Source organism: Cololabis saira, chromosome 11, assembly GCF_033807715.1.
Source record: "Cololabis saira isolate AMF1-May2022 chromosome 11, fColSai1.1, whole genome shotgun sequence".
NCBI lineage: Eukaryota > Metazoa > Chordata > Actinopteri > Beloniformes > Belonidae > Cololabis > Cololabis saira.
The window spans coordinates 35,058,378-35,085,395 of record NC_084597.1 but is presented as its reverse complement, the minus strand read 5'-3'; the positions used below and the strand labels follow the sequence as shown (position 1 = coordinate 35,085,395).

At 38.9% G+C, this 27,018-nt stretch overlaps 2 protein-coding genes across 14 annotated transcripts in view; one reads left to right on the top strand and one right to left on the bottom strand.

Annotated features, from left to right (window-relative positions):
* Positions 1 to 647: 647 nt before the first annotated feature.
* stoml2 (stomatin (EPB72)-like 2) lies at positions 648 to 9,336 on the bottom strand. The gene is made up of 10 exons (XM_061734414.1): positions 9,168 to 9,336; positions 7,879 to 8,031; positions 4,702 to 4,801; positions 3,932 to 3,990; positions 3,730 to 3,831; positions 3,494 to 3,628; positions 3,186 to 3,330; positions 2,998 to 3,077; positions 2,755 to 2,883; positions 648 to 1,553 (listed from the first exon to the last, which is right to left on the bottom strand). Exons 1-10 carry the CDS (start codon positions 9,207 to 9,209, stop codon positions 1,431 to 1,433), a joined length of 1,068 nt encoding a protein of 355 aa, XP_061590398.1. The 5' UTR covers positions 9,210 to 9,336; the 3' UTR covers positions 648 to 1,430.
* A 1,362-nt stretch (positions 9,337 to 10,698) lies between these two features.
* LOC133455393 (protein unc-13 homolog B-like) overlaps positions 10,699 to 27,018 on the top strand; it is an 81,652-nt gene continuing 65,332 nt past the window's right edge. For all 13 annotated transcript variants that reach the window (XM_061734410.1, XM_061734407.1, XM_061734411.1 and 10 more), the window contains exons 1-2: positions 10,699 to 10,931; positions 25,131 to 25,160. In XM_061734410.1, coding sequence (XP_061590394.1) covers positions 10,910 to 10,931; positions 25,131 to 25,160 — 52 coding nt within the window. In that variant the 5' untranslated portion in view covers positions 10,699 to 10,909. The remainder of the gene's footprint in view (positions 10,932 to 25,130; positions 25,161 to 27,018) is intronic.

The following is a 27,018-nucleotide window of genomic DNA, read 5'->3' as shown; positions in this document are numbered from 1 at the left end:
TGTTGTATTGTTATGTAACAAAGTATTTGTTATTGTCGGAAAGTGTTAAAGTCGTGTTCCATGTGTCCCTTTTTAAATTTCAGCACCTGTCCCTCCAAAGGTCTCTGCACATCCCTGGTGGACACTTTCAGCAAGTCTTCTAGCATCAAAGTCTCCCCCTAAACACTTATGTACAAATTCCATGTTGTCTTATATAAAAATAAAATAAACATTTAAGCATCACTATCTTTGCAGTCATACACCCAGTAAGACATCAGAGGTGAACACAAATATACCAAGACAAATATCACGTGAGCAGGGGGTTGACCAAGTACTTCAAAGACTGGGCAGTATCTGATAACGGAACTGGGATTATGTCGCCAAAATATACATTTTAAATGTGAGCTGTGCAATAGTGTAATCACTCACACATTTATTGTAAATTAACATAGTACTTCAATCCATCTTAATGTGTTGACACACTGATAGCACGATGTGGCCTTCAATTTATTAAAAAAACAAAAACAGAAGCGTCAAAACCATCCCACAAATGATATCATGGATTACAGAGTACAATTTATTTGTAAGGGGAATGAATAAAATAAAACGTCAATAACCAGCATTTTCAGTTGAAAATGTTCAATAGAAAAAAATGTTTATGAAACAAGTTTTATAGTGTAATAAATACATTGTTATATCACTTGTACTGAAAGCATCTCAGCATTTCATACACCAACTGAGTGGGATACTGAACATTATTTTCTCTATTTCTGCATTTGCAAAACTAGTTTTAAAGCAGACTGTGTGAATGTTTTCAGGGGATATCATGTTTTAAATAATAATGTGGGCCAAAAAGGACTTTCCCAATTGTTGGGAACATCTGTGCAGACATCAAATGCAGCAGCAGCTTAAATACTGGTCCCACTGATGCTGAAGATGTTTGATGAATCGCCACTGCTTGAAAAAGGCCTAAATATCCAACGATTCCCCAGGGTCAACATCAAAACTAATGATTCAACAGAACCAGAGTGTAGTCATTTGAGAGAAACAGATGTGAAAGTGGGAGAAAAATGTGCTAAATGACATTTTATGTTTTACATCAACTTTCGTAGTAGAAATGTTTTATGTATTAACAGATACGACAGATGTGATAAGTAAAAGAATTGGCTGAGGACTGAATTCTTCTTGCATCCATGTCTGCTGACATTCCCGTTACTGGTGTGAACACACTTGAGTGGATCAGGCGATAATTAAATATAAACAACAGTCAGCCAGACCTTCAAACAAAAAAAGCGTCATTTTTGTCCCCCAGAACTTTATGGCGAGACTTTATAACATTTTCCTTTGTATCCTGTCAGACGACAGAACTGTTGCTCACACAGCGATGCCTTGACATTGAAAACTCAAAGTTGGTTCATCCGGTTTTATGTCATTTATCACTACGAGTTCATTCACTGAGTCCTTGGTTCTTCAGATGATAGCAGCTGGTTGACCAGGTTGTCCTTCTTCTCTGCCTCCCCTTCGTGTGACAGTTTTGGGCTCACCGTTGCCAGCTTGCTGTAAATGGTCATAGCCTGAGAGGGTGGAGCACAAGTAGATTAGTTTAGTTTATTTAGGATCCCCATTAGCTGTTACACTTGGCAACAGCTATTCTTCCTGGGGTCCTCAAAATATCATACAAAATACATACAAAAACATTGAATTAAAAATAAAAATAAAAATACAAATATTGCAAGAGAGAACAATTCATTACAGCATAAAAAAAAGTTAAAAGTTAAATTACAATATTTTCATTGTGTATAAGAAAGTCCTTCAGTCGTTTCTTAAACTGCCTTTTATGGTTAGATTCTGTAATACATGCTGGCAAAGAGTTCCAGAAAGTCATTGCCCTGTACATGACTGTGTTCCTCATTGCCTCAGTTCTCGGCTTAGGCATTGTGAATCGACCCATTGCAACATGTCTAGTGTTATGTCTGTGTCTATCACTAGTGTAATTAATATTTCTGTATAAGCATTCTGGCTTTTTATTTGAACAAATGTTCCTAAAAAATCCAGCCAAACTAGAAGCTAATCTCTGCTCCACAAACAGCCATGACAGCTTCCGGTGATTTAACAGTGTATTAGATCTAGTAGTGGATTAAAGAGCAAGGCGAGCTGCTTTATTCTGGACTATTTGCAATTTACGCAAGTCCTTTTTAGCTGCACTGGACCACACAGCTGGACAGTAGTCAAGGTGGGATATCACTAGTGCCTGTATGACCTGGACAGCTGATGCTGGAGTTAAAAATTCAGCACATCTCCTAATCATCGATAATCCCCCTCCCATTTTCTTAGTTACGTTTTCAATATGAGTGGACCATGTTAATTGACTGTCTAATGTGACCCCAAGTAATTTTGTTTCATCTACCTGCTCAATTTCCACATCTCTCAGATGCAGACACAGTTTGGGCTTTGACTTGAGCATATGCTGTGATCCAAATACAATAGATTTGGTCTTTGAGATGTTCAGGAACATCCTATTATTCACCACCCACTCTGATATATATAGTAGTTCCTTGTTGAGAGCTACAAACAGATCGTCAACATTAGTAGCAGACATATACAGAGTAGTATCATCAGAATACATGGCTATATTGGCCCTGTCTAGGACCAATGGCATATCATTTGTGAATATGGTGAACAGCAAAGGCCCCAGGCAGCTTCCTTGTGTAGAGCAGCAGCCATTAATGAACCTAGAAGCTGATGCCAGCAACAAAAATATTCAGAAATACAAACCTGCGAGACCATCCCGCTGATGTCGCCAGTGTTGGTGGGCAGAAGGATAGTGTTGGACTGTTTAGCTAGGTTGGAGAAAGCAGACACGTACTGTTCTGCCACACTTAGCGAAGCAGCTGCATCTCCATTCTGTAAAACATTAATACATTTAAAAAAATCTATATCAAAGTTTACCAACCAAATCTCTGAAAATCTGGACTATAATCACTTCTATATCAATGACAGAGAGAAAAACAGGCCTACTTGTTCGGTCAGAGCCTCAGACAGCATACGTATAGCCTTGGCTTTTGCTTCAGCTTTGGCTAAAACTGCTTGAGCCTCACCTGGAAACACAGTCATCCCTTACTTACACAGCATCACCTGGAATGTACCACTTTAACCCACAAACACAACAAGACAGAGTAGAAATACACTCTCTAAAATATACCTACCGGCCGCTTTATTGATCTGCTCAGCCTTTTCACCCTCTGACGCCAGAATCTGGGCTTGTTTACAGCCCTCGGCAATATTGATGGCAGCCTCTCTTGTGCCTTCAGACTCCAGCACCGTGGCTCTCTTTTTACGCTCAGCTTCCACCTACACAAGGGAAAAAAAGGTTTACATGTTTATTCTGTGATTTTTATGGCTCTAGTTTCTCATGTTTATGTGCCACTAAGAAGCCCCTTGCATGAGTTCAAATCAAATTAAGGCAACAAGTTACTGAAATAGTCTTTTATTAAAATTTTCTGAGCCATTTCACCTGCATCTGCATGGATTCTTTGACACGAGGTGGTACGTGAATATCTTTGATTTCGTAGCGGAGGCAGCGGATTCCCCACTCATCTGATGCTTGGTTGATGGAGTGGACGATGTTGGAGTTCAGGGATTCCCTTTCCTTGGAAAGAAATGCAAATAGGCTAATGCAGAATTTGTTATTTGAAGAAAAAAAAAAAAAAAAAAAAAGAGAAGTGATATACGTCAGTTATTTGTCTTTACCCTGAAAACTTTGTCGAGTGTAAGTTTGCCCAGCTCTGAACGCATGGTGGTCTGCGCCAGCTGTGTGACTGCATATTCTGGATCCTCGACGCCATAGCTGGCCTGAGGGGACGGATGTAGATTTTTTGTATTACTTTAAGTTCAGAAAATCATAAAGAAGTAGAAAATTGCTCCACTCTTTAAATCTGTTCCTTCTTCGTACCTTAAAAGGGTCCAGGATCCTTAAATAAAGCACCCCATCAATCTGTAGAGTCACATTATCTGTAAAATAATGCAACATTAAGGAATATGATCAGATAGTTTCATTAAATTGCTCAACTTTGGCTGAGAGGTACATATCTACTAGGGCTGGGCGATATATCGAGATTTTAATATATATCGATATATTTTCAAACGTGATATGGTACGTTACAATATCGTTTATATCGATTAAAAAATATTTGCACAAATGTTTTGTTATTTGCACAACTGTCAACCTCAGTGGAAAAGTCTGCCTGTTACTGTCTACATTGTATTAATTACACAGTGTATTTTAATTTAATTGTCATGCAGGAAAGGGATATTTGTTTTATCTTATTCAAGAAGCATTTTTATTCTATATATGCAGGCAGTTTATTTTTATTTCATTTGTTTTATACATTTTGATATTGTGCAGACCTCTGTTAATAAAGGTACCTGTGTGACATTTGGCACGAGGCTTTGTATTAAAACTGACTGTTTTTTTTAAGGGTTTGCCTCAGAAAAAAATGAAGCTAACAGAGATGCTATGCTATAATGCTTTGGGGAAACCCCAATTAAGGCACAGAAAAAATATCGATATATATCGAGTATCGCCATTTAGCTAGAAAATATCGAGATATGACTTTTGGTCCATATCGCCCAGCACTAATATCTACCAAGAAACGGAGAGAAAAACCACGGCCATCCTTATCCCAGTGAGACTAATGACAGTATAAATGATGGTTTACTCACCTAGAGATACTGCAGACTGCTCTGGGACATCAATCACTATTTCTTTGAGACTTTGAACATAGCGAATTCTGTCGAGTATGGGGATGAGGAAGTTTAAACCCTGGAGGTAGACAGGGGAAAGTATGTAGTGAGCGACAGCTGAAGTCAAAACAATGTCACAGTTGCAGTAAAATGTTTCCGTAGTTGGAAAGAGACATATTTTTGGTGGATGCTCCTTTTACCCATAATTCAGGCACCCTTACCTGTCGCCACTTAATATGATTACACAATCTTCCAAAAGACTGTTGTCATATAAATGACAAGCATAGGTGTATTTTCTTCCCTTTATAAATACATGTTGGTCATTGTACAAAATGAGAAATCACTTTCTCTGGAGTTGCGTCAGTAAGGACCAGTTACAGAGTTATACAACGGTGGAAACCAAGATCATTTTAATTTTGTATCTGTACAAAAAGAAAGACAAAAATGCATCCCCATTCAGTCTATGGCCATTAACTGCCATTTTTCTGCAAATACATTTAAAATTTTTACTTAAAACTGCTTTGATTCGCTTAGCTTTTGTTCGGTGAAGAAAGTTTTCACTCCTCACTAATATAATAACAGATCTTTGGTTGTTTTCACTAAATCAAAATTCAGGGAACTAACATAGGCAAGACAAGTTTATTTATATTTTATTTATAGCATATAAGCACATTTCAGCAACAAGGCAATTCCAGGTGCTTTACATAATGAAAACATTAAAAGAAAAGAAAAAAAAAAAGATTATGAGTTACAGTAAACTTCTGCTAGTTACAATTTAGCACTGAAATTAACTGAGGGTTTCAGCGTTCCTGCAATTTTGTGGAAGATTGTTCCAGATCTGTAGAGCATAAAAGCTGAATGTTTGGTTCTGATTCTGGGGATACAGAGCAGAACTGAACCAGAAGACCTGAGAGGTCTGGATGGTTGATATGGCAACAACAAGTCCCTGATGTATTCTGGTCCTAAACCATTCAGTGATTTATAAACCAACAGAAGTATTTTAAAGTGTATTCTCTGAGGTCCAGTGGTCCAGTGTAAAGATCTCAGAACTGGAGTCATGTGGCCCACTTTCTTAGGCCCCGTTTACACGGGGCAAAAACGGAGGCGTTTTCATGCGTTTTGGCCGTTCGTTTACACGTAAACGAAGCTCAAAGCCCCCAAAAACGATCATTTCTGAAAACTCCGGCCAAAGTGGAGATTTTCAAAAACTCCGTTTTCACGTTTGCGTCTAAACGGAGGAAAACGGAGGAAAACGGAGATTTAAGCTTCAGAACGTCACATTATGCACCAGAAACTCACCAGCGTCATGTGTGCGACCTGTGTTTACAATTAGTTTGGCCACCGTCAATATTTTCTTGTATTTTACCTGTTTTATATTCTAAAGTCACACTTAAAAGTAACCCCCCCCCCGTCCAGCCTCCTGCTCATTCAAGCCTGTGAGCGCGTCAGCCAGCAGCATGAAGCCTGAATTATGGTTCCGCGTTAAATCGACGGCGTAGGGTACGCGGCGACGCGCATCGTACGTGCGCGTCGCCGCGTACCCTACGCCGTAGGCTCTGCGTTAATGTAACGCAGGACCATAAATCAGCCTTAACTGGAAGTTACACGTCACGTGTCATTTGTTGATGTTTTTCCAGGATTCTGATTGGCTGGCGTGACGTTAACAGCGTTTTCATGCGGGTCCGTGTAAACAAGGATTTTTTTGAAAACGTAGAGGGGAAAATATCCGTTTTTGTAAATACCCGGCTACGTGTAAACGTGGCCTTAGTTCTGGTGAGAACCCGGGCAGCAGCATTCTGGATCAGCTGTAGCTGTCTGATTTACTTTTTAGACCTATGAAAACACTGTTGCAGTAAACAATTTGACTGAACATAAACATATGGATGACTTTTTCGAGGTCCTCCAGAGACATTAGTCCTTTGATCCTGGAGATGTTCTTCAGGTAATAAAAGGCCAACTTTGTGATTGTTTAAATGTGTCTCTGAAAGCTCAGCTCAGTCCATAACTACACCCAGGTTTCGGGCCTCATCAGTGGTTTGTAGCTGTAATAGCTGAAGCTGTGTGCTGACTCTTAAATGCTCTTCTTTTCGTCCAAAACCAACTACTTCAGTTTTGCTTTTGTTCAAATGAAGAAAATTATGGAACATCCACTCATTGATTCGTTCCATGCATCTCCTCAACATTAGTATTGGCTCATTGTCTCCTGTTGACATTGTAATGTAAAGTTGGGTTTCATATGGTAACTTATCTTGTGTTTTATTATTATTTGAGCTAGCGGAAGCATGTAGATGTTAAATAGGAGGGGTCCTAGGATAGAACCTCGGGTAATTTTAGTTGATGTAAAGTTACATTTTGACACAATGTAGTCCCCATCGCTCTAGCAATATACTATGGTCAACGGTGTCAAATTCTGCACTGAGGTGCAATAATACCAGCACTGGGATTCTTCCACAGTCTGTATTTATTGAACACCTTGGCATGGGAAGTCTCTGTACTGTTTTGAGCAGGAAAACCAGACTGGAAGATGTCAAAGCTGCTGGTCCGATGAAAGAAAGTATTTATTAGTTTAATCACAGCTTTTTCAATAACCTCACTGATGAACGGTAGATTTGAGATGTGTTGGTAATTTTGCAAAACAACTTGTCCAGATTGTTCTTTTCATCAGTGGATTGAAAACTGCTGTGTTCAAGGTCTGGGGGGGAAACACCTGACAAATGGATGAGTTTACTATTTGAATCAGATCAGATGCCATGACGGCTAAAACTTTCGTGAAGAAAGCTGGTAAAATATCAAGGCAACAGGAGGTTAAGTTTAGCTGATCCATAACATCCTCCATGTTTTTGTAGTAATTGGTAAACTTTGCTCAATTTTGACTTGATATTGATGCACTGACTGCTTTTCTAATCTTCGGGATTTTCTCAATAAAGAAGTTGGCAAATTCATTGCAGGCCTTAGTGGAGTGGAGTTCAGATGTTACTGACAAAGGATACACAAAATATGCTGCATTTTAAAAGAAGCTTCGCTAATATGACTTGCATATACATTTACAGATAACAGTTTTTAAACATTTTTTATCCATTGAATAAGTATATAGAAGATGTAAAAATAATTCAGTCAAAAAAAAGGAGTTATATATTTAAAATGGGCTCATCTTACCGGCTGTAATATCCGGTGAAAGCGGCCCATCCTCTCCACCACCCAGGCTTCCTGCTGGGGAACAAACAGCACCACGGTGTTCATGGGGAGGCTGGAGGCCCATCGCTGCTGAGCAGCTGGAACCCACAGTCTCGGCACCGTCCGCTGGCTTTGCTGCAAGGACATAAGCAGTTACATTAAACCTGTAAAGCCTGTCTTATGAAATAAAGTAACAAGTTAAATTTATCATTTTTTTTATTTTAAGTGTTTATTTGAATCTTAACTTAGAAAAATACCTACATATTACTTTTGGTATGATATTTGATACATAAGAAGTTTATGGCAACTTAGTAGTACACAACAATGGTTTAATTATGTGATTGATGGAGAGGTCTCTCAAAGTCTCATATTGAATGTCATACATTTAATTTTATAGGGTTTAAGTTTTAAAACAAAATTAATCTGAAAATGGCAGAAGAATTAATTTCAGATTTTTAACGGCTAGTATGTAAAACATGCCATTAAAATGCTTATAACACCTGTAAGACATACGCAGGGAAAGTTAATTGAATCTTTTACATTTTTGTGTTGCATAAAGGCTAAAATTATGAAATCAGAAAACATGCGGGGCCACAGGTCACATCTTATATCAGTATGACCAAACCTTTTGTTTTATAAATAATAAAGTAATAACAGAAGGACATTTTTCTCCAAGCCAATTATAACAGTTTTATGTCCTTAAAACATACAACATTCCTAAGTTTTGACAAACAAATGATTATAATTACTGACCACACTGAAAGAAAGATAAAAATAGCACAAATATTGAGGACGGGTCTATTATCGTCATCTGCATTTATCCACTTTATGCTCAAATATTTCTCCCGAATGGATATTTCTGCTGCATCAGATAAAACAAAGAGAAGATTTTGGTTTTTATTGACTATCTTTTTGTTCAGACTTTTTTTTTTCTTTAATGGCTTTTGCCTTTATATATGTATAACAATACTGCAACTATAATAATAATAATAATAATAATAATAACAATAATAATAATAATAATAAGTGATAATGCCACTATACTTGTATAACTGGAGCTACACATGTTTTAACCTATTAACTGATATCAAAATTAGTAAGGCGGTAATCAATTACTAGAAGAATAAGATACCTCTCCTATGTGTTAAACTTGGTAGAGACTAGTTTGACCGTCAGGATGCAGAAAACTATCATCTTTAACTCGAGGCTTGAATGACTCTCAACCCGCGGTGATTACGACCAATCAAGACTAAATTAACTCTTTTACTTGCCTGCAAAATAATCCCGCCGGTCCGACAAAGCGTCCGCAACATGATTTAAACCCTGCAAAATGATTAAATGGACACAAAAACGAACTTATTAAAGGGAATTTAAGCAGAGTCTGCACTCATGTGAGTATGTGACCCTTTCAGACGAGGAAATGAAAATTACATCAGTACTGCAATGCTGAAAAACGTCCCCGGGAAACAATAACCGGACGACTATGGTTCCGCTGAAACGGGAGCAACATTCAAGTAAATAAAATAATAATAATAATATAACGAAAAATAAATGTATAATTAAAAACTAAAATACCACTAGTTTACACACATGTAAATCCATGATTGATAACCTTTCCAGGCACGATAGTCACAAATACATGTATTTCTTACTTTAATTGTTAATAATTAATCAAAATTAGTGCACAGAAAATCTAGTCTCGCTTAGTAGTCTAACAGTTTTTTATTAGGTTCAGCTTGATTGAGAAAGTAAATACAAAGTCGGAAGACATAACACATCTATTTTTTAATTACTCTATATGCCTCTAAATCCAATGTAGTGACTAAATATATACAGTAGAGGGGGATGTTAGTTTATTTTTATTTTATTTTATTTGGCAAACCTTAGCTTCCAGTTACTATGCTGCTTATAATAAAACAACACACTTCTAGATTTAATTCTTAGAAAAACAAAAAGCAAAGGGTTTTTCTATTTTTACTAATATTTTTGGATTAAAAGATTAAAAAAAAACAATAATGTCATAATATCTATAATAGCACTTTATACATACATACATACACACACACATACATACATACATACATACATACATACATACATACATACATACATACATACATACATACATACATACATACATACATACATACATACATACATACATACATACATACATACATACATACATACATACATACATACATACATACATACATACATACATACATACATACATACATATACAGGTATAATTATTTTGATAAAGTAAAGCTTGCTATTATATTTTTTTCTTATTTTTATTTTCAAGCTAAATTGAAATAGAAACAAACTGTAGGACCTCATAAGTTTTTACTTCCTCCTACACCTTTTCGGGCATGAAGGTTTATTTCCCAGTAATGACTGTATTTCACAGTTTAATGACTGTTTATATTATTATATTATTTTTATGTATACTCGAAATAAAGATTTCAATCAATCAATCAATCAATCAATCAATCAATCAATCAATCAATCAATCAATCAATCAATCAATCAATCAATCAATCAATCAATCAATCAAAAAAATGATATATATATATATATATATATATATATATATATATATATATATATATATATATATATATATATATATATATATATATAGTTTACCTGTTTCCTTGCCAGTGATAGGTCAAAATCTCCAGGAAAGGCTCCGCCCTCTAGCCGCAGTTCTCCCCTCCTATTGGCTGTCTGAGCCGTCAGTCACAGGTGCTTGAGTCTGGCCCCGCCTCCTGCCTCGCAGCCTCGGGATCCCTCTGAGTCGGGAAACCTGTGGTGATGATAGTTTTAATAATGGTGAGGACGTGGTGGGGAGCTGCTGCTCTCTGCCCATGTCCGATAATAGAAGGAGACGTGTAAATATCCAAAGTTATTTAGCAGATGTTATAATGTTATCCCACTCAGCAAACCTGCGCTGAGATTGTCTTGTAGCTGAACTGTGGGAACTACTGTTCGTCGCTAGAAGCCTGTCATGTCGTTACTGTGTGTCAGAGGTAAGTTTTCATTTTATTTGCACTTTTTTGTATTTTGTGTGAGAAACGACATGACGTATCTTGTCTTAAACTAACTGTTGAGTACTTTAAAGTTGTGATTTGTATAAAGTCTTACCAGGCTTTCTAGAAGGACACATTATTCTTCAGTGGAGTTATTAAAATGTGTTTTGTTTGACCAAAGCACAGATACCGGGGTTTGTTTTTTTAGCCTGGCATATACTTTTTGATAAAAACGGCAATGAAAAAAAAGGGTTATTGTTTTATGATTTTTGTTTAATTCTACATATAATTACATATATATTTTTTGCTTCTACATGGAAATTACTACAAAACACCAATAAAATGCTGTAGCCTAGGGTTAATAATTCTCCCTTCAACATTTCTGTCATGCAGGGGTCCATGTTGCAGGGAAAAGTGGAAATTATAGCATAACGTTAACTCATGTACCCTTATTCTTAAAAATAATCACAAGATTAATGAAGCAAGACTGCTATGGATCCAAAGGATGATAGCAATACACTTTCAACGTGAAGTGTAGGACCTTTCTTACATTAATTCATCTACAATAGCAGGACACAACTAAATCCATTGAGGTGAAGCAAGATGATGAGGGGGTAAAGGTTTGGGCAATCCTGCTCTAGTATCATTTATACTCACAAGGGGCATTATGTAATGTCAAATTCTCTGAAAACAACTAATGCCAAGCAATTGATTCCAACCGGCTGAAAAAGCAGAAGAAATAAACATTGTAAACAGAAAAAGAGAGAGAGAAATCCCTAAAGAGAGCTTTATTATAACTACAAATGCATTCTCATTTTTGGTATTTGGGATTTACATCACAGCCTGACAGATCATCTTTAGTCACTTTTAACACTTTTTTCACAGTTTGGTTATCAAACCATACAATTTTTTTTCTTGCTTCCACCTATGAGGAAATTATTGTGTTCTTTCACCCTTGTTGTTTGAATTTGATGGAAGTGACGTCAGGACTTAATGCCTCATGTGTCGTCACACACTTAATATTATACTATTCAAATAACTAAAGGCAAAGTAAGGCAAGCGTATTTGCATAGCATAATTTAATATGTACCACAATTCAAGAGCCCCCTACACAATGGATAGCACAATTAAGCAAATACCTTTTGTCACATTCTTAAGTGTTTTTAATGCCTTTGCAAATATATCCAGGGCACTACTGTTTGACGACTGGGGCATCCCTCATTTCATGTCAGGCAAAGCAGGAATCCTCTGCTTTCCCTGTTCTGACCCATATGGGATTGCTTATTAAACATATATTTGACTGGAAGCAAGGCTGCAATTAACATGTGACACTCAGCTACCTACAGTGTGGTTGAACGGTCATGTTTTTGTCTAGGAAGGTTTCTAAAGCTATTTTCACAGTAAATGATTTTGAGTCTGATTAACCAGTCAATGAGTTGACAGACTCGTTGAAGTTAAATTAGTTTTTTAGTAGTTTAAGTCTTTATGTGTGAACCGCTCAAAGACAAATCAATTCATCACAGAGCCATCACTGATAGCTGACAAATACACATCAGACATCAGGGTTTTAGCCAAGAAGCTCTCCAGCTGTCTCAGGTGTGCCTGGTCTGCTGTTGTTGCTGGTCTCTCCTCTTTCCTGTCCTCTCAACCCCCAACCGGGCAGTGGTGACACCAGGGGGGGGGCCAGGGGGGGCCACGGCCCACCCTACAAATTTGCTGGCCCCCCCACTGGCCTCAAAATAAATAAATAAATAAATACTTGCCGGTCCCATAGATTTTATCGTCAGTTATGCTTTTCATCCCAAATCATTTGGGCCAAATGCATATCAGTAGGCGTTTCTTTTCAAGTATTTCTGAGCCTAATAATAAATTAAAAAAAATATATAAAAAAATAAATAAATAAAATTAAGAAATATAAAATAAAATAAAATATTATATATTAAAAATGCATGTATATATATATATATATATATATATATATATATATATATATATATATATATATATATATATATATATATATATATATACAGTATATGCTTTATGTTTAGCTTTAGGTTACCAACATGGTATTAACCATTAATATATATGCAGACAAGTTAGAAAGTAAAAAAAAAAAAGTATTTCTAGTATTTCTGAGCCTAATAATAAAAAATAAATATAAAAAAATATGGTAAAGCAATAATAGTCATATTGTTATTACTATTATTATTTTGTTGGAAACCATGCTTTAACACACCTCTTTATATTAACATCAGTAGTAGTGATGGCATACAATAGAATGATCATAGTGTATATTTAGTATACCTTGAAAAAATATAATTTATAGCCGTATAGTTTATGCTGAACCACAATGACATCATAGAGCTGTCAGTCTGTTTTTTTTCTCTGTGTCTCTGAGTTCTCCTATATCAGTCCATGAAGACTGCTGCCCTGCATGTTTTAGACAAGTTCCTACTTCAGCATACCTGATTCCAGTGAATAGATCACCAACAGTTTGTTATCAATGTCTGCACCAGTGTGTTTATGACACTTTCATTTGAGTCAGGTTTGTTTAAAAAAAGAAACGTCTCAAACATGCAGGGCAGTGGCCCTCAAGGACAGGAATGGGGCAACCCTGCACTCGCTGATAATACTAAAAATATCAATACAATTATTTGGATCATGTTCAAAGTGTCAGACGAGCAGCAGAAAAATATAATTAGGAGAGATGGATGTATGAAGGGAGTTGCGCACAGTTTAAGCTATATGGTGTAACATCAAAGCTTTACAATATCTTACAAATTAATCATCACAAATCGGCTAGCACTGCTCATTTCTGGCCTTGGTCTGTTTTCAAATAACCCTTGTTCACCATGTGGCTGTGCCATACTTTATTTGTGTTGAAAAAAAGTGGTTTTGAGGTTAGTTGAGTCACTGAATCATATTATCTAATCTGAGACGCCTTTTCATCAGGCAGTCATGTAGTATGAACAACTCCAAAACTTCAAGACTTCCTTCTACAACACTGGACCAGTCTAGAGTTGACTGAAATAGCTAAATGGTTGAAAAAGGACTTCAGTGCCTATTTATTTATTTTTTGAATTATTTTATTAATCTCCTTAGAAAATGTTGGACTATCCATTTTATGAAAGTAGAGGAGATTTGCCTGTCACTATTTTTTGCAACTGTTACATTCGTAAACATTCTTATACCGTTTGTACAAATTGGGGTTCATATTTAGGACAGGAGTGATAACAGTCTGTGGCAACATTGTATATCTTTGTAACATTACAGAACATACAATGTTTCTGTGATTTTACTTTTGATTTACTACTTGCCAACTTAAGTAATAATGCTGTACTTATACCATTTTATAGCCTCGTATCAACTGTCAAGCACAGTAGTGGACTGGTGATGGTTTGTGATTGTTTTACTGCAGAAGCAATGATGTAAAGAAATGTATCGTTAATTTTTCCACATCAATGTGAGACTAATAATAATAAAGAATATGATTCCTTCAAGAGTTTGCTGCTAAAGGTGATTCCTACAACAGATGAAATTTTGAGGTGTAGTCTACTTAGTTTTTCACACAACAGCGTATTGGTGTGAGAATTGGATAAGAGGTAATCATTATCATTCAAATCCATTTACAACCTCTCATAAAGAATAAGTGGAGTAATTTTAAACACTGAGTCTCTGGCCTTGTTCAGCATCAATACACAAAGCTAACAGAAAAGAAAAAAGAATTTGCAGAAAAGGTCAGAAAAGGAGCAAGACAGTGTGGCGTCTTTTGAGTGGCTCAGTTTAATGGCTCCAGCAATCGAGAGTTTGTTTTTTTTTAATTTGTTCCTTTTTGGTATAGAGCTTTTAGACTCCAGTTATTGATTTTTTTTTTCTTCCTCTCAGCTAGGAGTTCTGCGGACAATAGATAAAATAGAAAACAGTGGCTGGGCAGGGGTTGTGTGATTAGCTGATGTTGTGACTCATACCCTCATAGCAAGACTTGACAGTGTTGCGTATTTATTGTTAGTTGAGAAGCTTCATCTCCATGGCAATGTCTTTGCACAGCAGATAATGGTCACCTTTACATGTGGACGTGTGCAGGGGCTTGTTGATCTGGGAGGGCTGAGTGGTCACATGGGTCATATCACATGATAAGCCCCTATGGAGAGCAGTGGGGGAAGACATGTGTTTGAACATGGGACCGGGCAGTAGGGATGGGCGGTATGGACTAAAAAATGTATCACGATTATTTCTGGCATTTATCCCGATAACGATAAAAATTACGATAAAAAAAAAATACCAATTCAACTCCACCTTTTTAACTATGAATCTATCTCGCTCTCAGATCCGCCATGTTTGTCATCAACGGGAATGTATCTTTCTTTCTTTCTTTCTTTCTTTCTTTCTTTCTTTCTTTCTTTCTTTCTTTCTTTCTTTCTTTCTTTCTTTCTTTCTTTCTTTCTTTCTTTCTTTCTTTCTTTCTTTCCTTCCCTCCTTCCTTCTTTTTTCCCTTCCTTCCTCCTTTCCTCCTGCTCTTTCCTTCCTTCTTCCCTTCCTCTTTTCTCCCTTCCTTCCTCCTTTCCTTGTTTTCTCCCTTCCTTCTCCCCTTTCCTTCCTTCCTTCCTTCCTTCCTTCCTTCCTTCCTTCCTTCCTTCCTTCCTTCCTTCCTTCCTTCCTTCCTTCCTTCCTTCCTTCCTTCCTTCCTTCCTTCCTTCCTTCCTTCCTTCCTTCCTTCCTTCCTTCCTTCCTTCCATAAATCAGCTTTACACAAAAACATCATCAACGGGAATTTATCATTTTTACAGCGACATGACAAATTCTTATCGTGAGGAATTTTTTTGACGGTATATCGTGAACGGTAAAATATCACCCATTCCTACCGGGCAGGTTCTGCGGTGTAGTAGGTATTAGGAAGACAGGTCTTTATAGTTTTGAAAAAATATATAAAAAGCCATTGTAAGAAAACTTTTATGGCTGGTCATATTTCTCTACCAGAGTTGTGTGATTGTGGAGTGGCTTGATGCTTTCCTTTCACGTGCTGTCCAGCAACCACCTGGTCCTTTGATACCAGTTCTGCATTGTTTTTAAGGTTTCTCTGCTCTAACAAACCTGATTCAGCTGAGCTGACCATTTCATCAGCTTGTCACTGAGGTCTGTACAGAACTGTTAACACATCAATATGAACCAGGTGAATGTCGTCCTCAGGTACCAGGGAAATGGTACAAAGATGGAGAACCAAGTCCTCACAGTCTTTGTTCTCAGATGAAGTGTTGATTTGAGAGGAAGGGAAATTAACTTAAAAAAAACAATCTTGCCTATAACTTTATTAATTTTAACATCAAAACAATTGTGGTTGAATCTGCCACCATCAGATTTTTAGTCAAGAAAACCTTTCTCTCTCTTTTCTTCTCTGATGTTAGTCTAAAGATCCTATAATCACCTTATCAAGTTATGTTCTCCTCCATATGCACATATACTGTATGCATATATAACCGCGTATTTATCTGTCTTTCTATTTGAAATTGTAATACGATTTCCTTGAATTGATCCGTTGTGTTGTTTATTTGATTAGAACCTGTTTCAGATGAGAGATTGATGAATACAATTTATTTTTTTTTGTAATCAAAGGTGGTGCCCCAAACAAGTTTATTAAATTAAGTAGGAAAGCTACATCATTCCCAGAACTGCACTTTTTATTATTTGTGGACAAAATGAGAAAAAATCTGAAACACTTTCTGTATTTTTAGATGTGCAAATACAGAAAGATGTTAAACTCCTGGTGGATGTTAAAGGTTTTTAGTCTTTATTCCTTTAATTTGCTTGACATATTTTACATTTTGCCAAAATAAAAGTGATTAATAGCAAATACTGGCAATCATGAATTTTCAAAGAAAATTATATTGACAAAAAATACATTTTCAATATACCAAAAAAAAAGGTATTTGAATCAGCCCATAAAATTTGTGCACTTTTAAGTTTTAGGTCTAAAAACACATGTCTGGTCCTGGTGAATTGGTTCTCCATTTCTTACATATCTGTTTTACTTCCAGCTGAACGGTGTGCACACAGGATGTGGAGCTTGTTCCATGCATCATTGCATTTATTATTTATTTTTTGCTGAGTCACATTGGTTTTTCATCTTAGTTGAAATACGGGATGTCCCAGCGCCTTGTCATCATACAGATTCCTAGCTGTTTATCATCTCTGATTCCACCTAGCTGTACTTCATCAATGCTTTCTTTTTTCCTCTTTTTTTCTCTTCACCCAGCATATTTTAGGTCAGTGGTGGAATCAGTGGTTGAGGAGAAATTGTTATAAGGATATGATTTTTGTAAAGGATGAACGACGAGAGCCTTGTTGGACTAAAAGTGATGGAGGGCGGTTGGGTGTAGATGCAGCAGAGTAGTGGAATTATGATGGGGGCAGAGCGAGAAGGAGAGAGCGCTTAGAGTAATCCCCTGACCATCTGTTGCTCTCTCTCTTTCTTTCTCTCTCTCTCCCTCTCCCTCTCTCTCTCCAACACCCAGAGCAAAGCGGAAGTACAACCCTGCAGCAGTAGTGTTAGATCCTGCTGACACCCCACCTTTCACAAATACCAACCATTTGAAGCTCAGTTACTTTTTTCCCAAAGTATATAGTGTTGCTTCCTACTTACCAAATTGCCAAATATTAACTTTCTCACTAATTTGAAATATGCACAGTGGAGTTACAAAAACACATATGCCCATACACCAATCAGGGCTTAAGGCCTCATTTGCTTTGTGTGGTCGGTTAGATTTTTATTATAGCACATACACATGCGCACTGCTGATGGAGCAGATTAACTGCATGTTTGACTTTAACCATATTTTTAGAGGCATTAAAGCTGCTCCCAAATCCTCTGTGATTCGACTGCCAGTGATTTATAATCATATGAAAACAGAAAAAGCTCAAGAGGGCTGCATGTTTAATGCAACAGTAATCACATGCTTAGTAATACATTATATTTTTGTGCTTCTTAGATTGAAGTTGTTATTGTGTGTCACATTTTGTGTGATCTAATGGCATTTTATGTCATTAATGACTTTTATTGCACAGTGTACTTTACCACATGTCTGAGATAAATCATTATTTAGAGCTCTCCAACTTCCCCTACTTCTTGTCTGAAACACTAAACTAAATGGTCTTTTAAAGCCAGAGACAACAAAATAACCATTGGCTTCCATCATAATGGCCTCCTGGTTAATAAGCTTCTAAATAACATCATGTAAATTGGGACATGAGGTCACTGTGTCAACTCAACTTCAGTGGAAAATAAAAAAACCTTTCCACTGCTTCTTTTCCACTCCTCACTGCGGTATGCAAGAGAGGAAGTGAGGGGTCAGCTTTTCCTTTCTTCCCCTACCCTTTTGTCATAATAAAAGCCATTTCCCATTGTTTCCCTAAAGGAAGACAGTGAAAACTACTGAGGTACAGTATTTAGTCTTGAAGATTAGTTTCTTTTTGTGGTTACATAACTTTCTAATATGCAAGGGCACGCAATGAAAACCAGACAAAACTTTGTCCCTTGCAGTTATTTTAATGTGTAGAGAAGATGGGGAATGTTAGATGAAAAATGAAAGCATAATTTGTGCCTCCTTGATCCCATCCTGCCCATCTGGCATCTCTGGCTCCAGAGGTTTAGTAGGTTCTCGGCATAAACACACAACCGTGCCACAGAAATGACAATTAATCCCCTCCAAAGCGCTTCACAATCCCATGAACAGAATTGTATGAAGGCATCAGTTGACTAAACATGTAAGGTCCAATAATAAATCAAAATATTGCAGAAAGTACTTTTTTTTCTTATGAGATTTTTTTGGAAGATGCTGTAGTTGACAGCTTTTTTGTTTTGTTTTATTGTGCATGTCCTGCATCTACAGTACATTTCCATTTGATTCACTTGCTCCATTGCATTTCAGTTGTTGCTGTTTAGTTACACATTTTTCTTGACATGATCTATATGCTGATCCTATTACTCTTAATTTTTTGACAATTTTATCACACAGCAGGAATGCACACGAGTACCAGAAACACCCACTTTTGCGGGTCTCACACCATTTTTTGGGGGGATATTTTTGTTTGTTCTTGGTAAAAACATTTCTAGTTAAAACAGATTCAGGCTTGGCTGAACTGCTCTTTTAAAGTGTATAAACAAATGATGCTACAAATGATTTCTACCTCAGGGAATGATGGAAGCCACGAACCTTCAACCTTCTTGTGGCATCCTGTTGCTCTGTTGCAAAAGGAACGAAGGGTTAGTTCAATCCCGTTTGTCTTGAACTATCATATACTCAGTATTCAGGTTATTTTTAAGAGGTACACAATTGATTGACCAATAAAATTTCAAAAAAGTTTTGAAACTGGAGTAAAACTAGGAGCTTTAAAGGGGACCTATTATGGCATTTAATGTATATTTTAAACAGGCTTTGAATGTCTTAAAAACAATCTAAAGCTTGTTTTTTCTACATAAATCAGAAATTCAGCCTGTGGGCCATGTCTCTAGTTTTACCGCTTCTAAATCCTTTTTCTGTGCTTCATTTTAAGGGCGGGGGGGGGGCTATGATAATGAGGCTCTGCGCTGATTGGCTGCTTGAATGACGTGTAGGAGGGGAGGGAACAAAGCCTCGCTCCGGCCAGAACAGCCGGCTGCGTACACAAAGCGTGTCCCGTGCGAGGGAGCTTCGGCGACAAAATAAATTCCATTACTTTATTTTTTTTGTATTGGACTGTCCTAACTGGCCGCAAGTTTAACGGTTTCAGTGTGGACAGAGAGCGTCCGATGTCACGCAGCTCGACGTGATAGTCGGACGCTCTCATTCAGTTACACGGTGTAAACGGATCTTAAAGCCTGATTTACGGTTCTGCGTTAAATCGACACGTACCCTACGCCGAAGCCTCTGCGTTGGTGTAACGCAGAACCATAAATCAGCCTTTAGTTACCTGAAGAGGGAACGGTTCACCTCGTCTTCACACTAATTCACACAGGAAGATTTAATTGAATTCTAAACAGTTACACCACAGTTATTTACTCCGATTCCTAATCATTTCATTTCTTATGTTACAAGACAAATGAATCATGTTAACTGTAAAGAAATCACAACACAGAATTTTCACAAATGGCAACTTTTAGGGGGGCACGGTGGCGCAGCAGGTAGTGCAACCGTCTCACAGCTAGAAGGTCCTGGGTTCGAATCCCGCCGGGGACGCTGTGGGCGCTGAAGTGCGTGTTAGTTCTCCCATGACTTCAGTGCTCACACCCTGGGTGGGGTTGGAGAAAGGTCCTTTCTGTGTGGAGTTTGCATGTTCTCCCCGTGTTCCCTTGGATAGCTAATGTGAGCTACCCTCACAAAAACATGCACACAGTCCTGGGCTACACATGCCCCCTCTGGACAACCGGGGCGCCAGATGGGGTGGGGAGGATCTGGCCGGAATAACGTGATCCTTCCACGTCCGGTCAGAGAATCCTCACCCTGTCTGGTGAAAAGAAGCGGTCCGTCACTCCTCAGGATAAGAAGGAGACCTGAGCTCAGTGTAGGGCCCTCCCTGGGTTGGCAGAGGAGAGCAATGCCCAGGACTGTTACTTAGGTATGAGCACTGGGTGATGAAATGGGTAAAAAATCGGGCAAAAAAAATGGCAACTTTATTGTTAAAAAAAATCAAAGAACATAAGTTGTATATAAATAACATGTATGCACTATTGCTGGCTCACGGTCCGGTCCAGTGAGTGGCCCCGGTGCTCCGGAGCTAAGCTAAATACTTAGCCCATGCAAAGATCATACTTGTAGACAAATATAAATAACATGAAAAAATAACACTTACCAATAACACTTACGTCACTTACCGCTGACTCGTGTGCAGTTGCCGGGTCCGTATTGTGGGCAGTGATCCTTTTATGAGGGTAAGTGTTGATGCAAAACCTAATTTTTACTGTCCCCTCGCTGTGGAAACAGCCACCGCTTCTAAACAATGGCTGAAGCTCCAGCCGGCGGAGAGAGTTGTGGGCGTGGTTTCAGCAGCGGAGGCCAACCTATGGTGCTCCCGTCGTGACTCACGACGGGAGCAGATTCTGAACGGCTCGTAGAAGTCACATGACACTGGAAGATTCAGCCGGGCGGGGTGTACAGACCCTGCAGAATTTCGTGTCTTTCCATCTTTTCTGTGTTGGCAGGGTGAGGGGAGACCACTTTATATATGTTAAAACAAGAAAAAATTTGTTTTTCATAATAGGTCCCCTTTAAGGGATTCATCCATCCATCCATCCATCCATCCATTGTCTGCCGCTTATCCGGAACCGGGTCACGCGAGCAGCAGCCTCATCAGAGATGCCCAGACTTCCTTCACCCCAGACACTTCCTCCAGCTCTTCCGAGGGGAGTCTGAGGCGTTCCCAGGCCAGCCGAGAGACATAGTCTCTCCAGCGTGTCCTGGGTCTTCCCCGGGGTCTCCTCCCGGTGGGACATGCCCGGAACACCTCCCTAGGGAGGCGTCCAGGAGGATCCGGTACAGATGCCCAAGCCACCTCAGCTGGCTCCTCTCAATGTGAAGGAGTAGCGGCTCGACTCCGAGCTCCTCCCGGGTGACCAAACTCCTCACCCTATCTCTAAGGGAGCGTCCAGCCACCCTGCGGAGGAAACTCATCTCGGCCGCTTGTATCCGCGATCTTGTCCTTTCGGTCATTACTCAAAGTTCATGACCATAGGTGAGGGTAGGTGCGTAGATTGACCGGTAAATCGAGAGCTTCGCCTGTCAACTCAGCTCCCTCTTCACCACGACGGTCCAGTACATCGACCGCATAACTGCGGACGCTGCACTGATCCGTCTGTCAATCTCCCGCTCCATCGTTCCCTCACTCGTGAACAAGACCACGAGATACTTGAACTCCTCCACCTGAGGCAGGACTTCTCCACCCACCTGGAGAAGGCACCCCACCCTTTCCCGGTGGAGAACCATGGCCTCGGTTTTGGGGGTGCTGATTCTCATCCCCGCCGCGTCGCACTCGGCCTCAAACCGCCCCAGCACATGCTGAAGGTCCCGTTCCGATGAAGCCAACAGGACAACATCAGCCACAAAAAGCAGAGATGAAATTCTGTGGTTCCCAAACGGGATCCCCTCCGGCTCCTGACTACGCCTAGAAATCCTGTCCATAAAAATTATGAACAGGACCGGTGACAAAGGGCAGCCCTGCCAAAATCCAACATTTACTGAGAACAAGTCTGATCTACTGCCGGCAATGCGATCAAAACTCCTGCTCCGATCATATAGAGACCGGACAGCCCTTAGTAGAGGGCCCCGGACTCCATACTCACTGAGCGCCCCCCACAGAATGGCACAAGGGACACGGTCAAATGCCTTCTCCAGATCCACAAAGCACATGTAGACTGGTTGGGCAAATTACCATGAACCCTCGAGCACCCTGCGGAGGGTGTAGAGCTGGTCCAGTGTTCCACGACTGGGACGAAAACCGCATTATTCCTTCTGAATCCGAGGTTCAACTATCGGCCGTATTCTCCTCTCTAGTACCCTGGCGTAGACTTTCCCGGGGAGGCTGAGAAGTGTGATCCCCCTATAGTTGGAACACACTCTCCGGTCCCCCTTTTTAAAAAGAGGGACCACCACCCCGGTTTGCCACTCCAACAGTACTGTCCCCTTCCTCCATTCAATGTCGCAGAGGCGTGTCAACCAAGACAGCCCTACGACATCCAGAGACTTGAGGTACTCAGGGTGAATCTCTTCCACCCCCGGTGCCCTGCCTTAAGGGATTCAGTCCATCTCATGTTACTTAAGGCCGGGACACATAAACCCAATTATCGGATGTCGGGCAGTCGTGCAAGGTCGATAGGTGTGTCCCATGCAGTCGTCCCTCTGTGACGTTTGCATCTGTGTTCATTTCAGCCGATTCAATATGTAGAATCGGCCACTAGCCTTCGGCTGTTATGACCAATCTGATTGGTGGAGATCTAGCCCTTGACTAGCGAATCAGAGTTAACCGGAAATGACGATGGAAAACTTACTAGATGAACAGCGATGACACAGACATTACACTACACTCTATCACGGCATTGGTTTGGATTTGGATTGTATTGATTGTTTTATATTTTGATTACTAGCCATCATATTTTTGATCCTTCTTGACTTCTATCAAAAGTGAAAACACTGACTGATGACAGCGGTCTCTGTTCCGACGTCTAGACTAGAGCGATCCCTTATTTCTGGTTGTTCCTCTTTCCTTTTCTTTATGGAGACATACTACACCTTGCGCACACGCAGAACGTACGCCCCAGTTGGCGTCGGGTTGGTGTGTTCTGGAGTGTTCTTTTGACCAACTCTGGGAGACGGTAGCTAACTTTCAGTCAGACTGCTTTTCTGCCAACGGTCGTCAGGTTGGTGTGTCCCGGCCATAAGAAAGAAGCATCCTACATCTCTGTCAACATGCCCGGTTTAGGGAGGTAACTAAGAGGAGCAGGGGGAGGAGAAGGCCAAACAGGATACTCACCGCACCAGAACGAGACAATTTTTGAGTTATCTAAGTAAAACAACTCTAATGTGATGCTTAACATAAATGACTCAAAATAGCACTAGTTAAAGATAAATGCTAAAAGACCGATCTGCTGTGACCACGTTGGCAAATTTTCACAAAGATGCTTCAGGTCCACAGGACTGTAGTCAACATCCTTGGATGTGGCCGGCAGAGGGACATTTGATGACATATGGAGGAGACGGATATTATGAATGGTAACCAAAGACATTCAAGGTGAAGTCCACGGTCAATGTCAAATTAAGACATCTATTGCTGTTTGATCCAAAGTGAACTTAATGGAAGATGACTGAGGAGGACTCCACCGTTGAAAGCAAATCATAATAAGGTCGGACTGGAATTCGTCACAATGCATATAGACAAACTAGAAAGTTTCTTAAAGAATGCCCTTTGGACAGATGAGATAATACTGGATTTTTAATTAAAAAAAAATTGTGGCAAATCAAATCCACGTTATGTTCACAGACGCAAAAGGAAAAAAGGTCATAGAAAGGAAAACTGTAGTTACTGTGAAAAATTGAGGCAGCTTGATAATTTTTTGGAGATTCTTTGCTGCATCTGACAAAGAGTGTCTTAGTTCTGCGGAATAGTCTTGAAGTCAAAATATGCAAAATATGCTTTCCAGTGTCAAAAAACTTGGTCTCAGTCGCAAGGCCCCAGCACTATCATGACTCAAAGCACACAGCTAAGAACACCCAAGAACAAAATACTGGACTATTCTGAAAAAGCCTCAATGAGCCTCCAATCATTAGTGAGTGATCAGTTTATTGTTTTTGCTACTTTTAAGTTATTTCAGTAACATCGTGGGCTTTCTTTAATGCCAGGGGTACCAGAAAATCTTTCAACACGTGTATCTCACCTAACAGACTAATTTTGCAAATATTTACCTTCTTTCAACACACACATCACACAATCAGATAAACTGATAAATAAGTAATACAAGTAATACATTCATGGTGATGTGTCTTCCAGGAAAAGAAGCTACATTTTAGATTGACTTCTGTCTCTGGAAGAAAAGCCAGCTGAAAAAACATGGTGAATTGTTTATTTACCGGGATTATAACAGCGTGAAAACACACACACACACACACACACACACACACACACACACACACACACACACACACACACACACACACACACACACACAGTTGCACAAACACAATGGCTTGATTAAATGCAGTTCCAGTGGAAGAGTTTAAGTTCTAACAGGATCTCATGGAATCATGGTTCATGAGGCTGCGGGGCGCTGCGCTCATTGATGGCGTTTCATGTCTTGTTAATGTGACTTAAAGTATCAATGCATGTTGGTGCTGATAATTAAAGCTTGTGCAAGACTAAGAACTCCGCTTCCTTTCCAAGACTTTCATGATGAGAGGATTTAACAGATGCACGGATGCAAAATCAATTTTTGAAAAAACTTTTTCATGCAGGTTGACGCCGAAGGGTAGATATAAACTAAAGAAATATAAACTACAAATGTACTCCTAGATGTAAAAAGAGATATCTGGTTAATAATGATATTAATTTAATTCATAGTGATTTAATTGTATTCATTTTATACTTTTTCTCTGTCTCAGCACCGTAAAAAGATCAGAATTTTAGAAGTGAAAAGTTTGTAACTGGACTAACCTTTATTTATTTGATTTTTTTCCGCAGTGAAAAAAGCCAAGCTTCAAGGGCAACCAGGTAAGTACTGATATATGTATTTATTTATATAATTTGAATGAAACCCTTCTGTATTATGCCAGTCTGGCCTTATTGCCCAAATATTTCACATATTTATGACAGATGAATTTACATGAGGTTTTTCAGCTATGCAAATATTCCATGGACCTGGTTGGATTATTAGTTTTCCAGTGTTATTCATGTTTATCAGTAACATTTTAAAGCTAATGTTGATGCAATTTCTATGTCACTCTGAGCTGAAAACGTAAACGTGCATGTGTTGCATTACAGTACAGTAGGTCATAGTTGTTTAAACACATCAGCACTCTATCCAGTTCATTTAACACTTGATAACTTGAAAGCTTCTTTTAGAGCTAATGAGCTCTTATGTAGACCTTGTTGGAAATATGCCATGTCATTTTGACAATTAGGTTAATCACTTAAATTGTGTCAACTCACTGAAACCAAGGTTGACTTTTGCATTATGTAATCCTGTGTCACACTGGGGCAGACGAGTGCACAGGTGAGCTTAGATTGATTACTCCTAAATCCAAATCCCCTCACTCTCCACACAAAGCAAATCCCTCAAGTGTTCGTGCTCACGCATACTTTTTTTAACCCTGCAAGAGCAAACGGGAGCCCTAGTGAAAAGTCCCCTTATCTTTAGAAGTGGCAGTGATAATTGATCAGTTCATGGTAAAAGGGTTATCCGACATCTCTCTTTCTTTTCCTCACCTGTGTTCATCAAATTAGCTTTGTTTGGCCTCTGCATCTCTGCTGCAGCGCCTTGTTGTTGTTGGCCGTAGAGCATGTGACACCTGTCCCAGAGCAAACATTACGGATGATACATTTAAACTAGTTGTTTGTTTCCCTGAGGCAAATAAGCGTGATAAAACTTTTATTGTGTTTTTGCTATTCAAACATGTATCATTCTTTTATGAGCACTAAATGATTCAGTCTCAGCATACGTTTGCAATCTTTGTTCATAGCAATCGCAGTATCAAGCGTGCATCAAGCAAAAAATAAACTGAAAATGAAATGATAAACACAATTAAGACTTCTAGTGTGTTATTAATGTGTAGAAGTGATCAAACATGCAAACTTTTTCATTGTGTCCACTGCATAGCATTAATAGCTCTGACTTTTATATGAAATTATGAGCCCACAGTAAATCATCGTTATATACAGTAAATGTCTGCTGTAGTTTAGTTTAATCACACTTTTTATTGGAGGAAAAAGAAAATCTTTCCGTCCATCTATACCCGCTTATTCTTATTCAGGGTTACTGGGATCTGCTGGAGTGTATCCCAGATCTATTCCATTAAAAGACAAGAGTACGCCCTGGACAGGTCGCCAGTCCATCCATCACAGTAACTGTCTAATATTATTTGTTTAAACTCGTAGTTTTCTTTTTCTCATCTATTAGCAATTTTATTATCCAAGGTCACGGATTTGATTGGTTAGCTCAATATTAGTAATTAAAGAGATTAGCTGTGACTTTTACTGAATGAAATGTAATTAGGCTGCCAAAGAACACAATCCCATGAAGTTAATCAGATTAATCATTAAAAGTGTGTGGGAGTCCATTGTGGATTTTGAGGATAGAGATTTTACTTCAAGGCCAGTTTTGGTTGAATGTTAAGTCAGTGTCTCAGTGATGGCACTGAGAAAAACAAACAAAAAAAAAAAACCCTTTTTCATTCTGCTTTCACTCAGTGTTCACCAGCTGTGCATTCACTGGAATCTCATGAAGGCACAATGTTCTCTCCTTAGTGAGTGCTGCAGTGTTGCGCAATCTAAAGACGGTTCCTTACAGTTAGCAATGACTCCCAATGTCACTGGCCACTTTATTCAGTAGAAGCTGAGTAAAACATTGCAG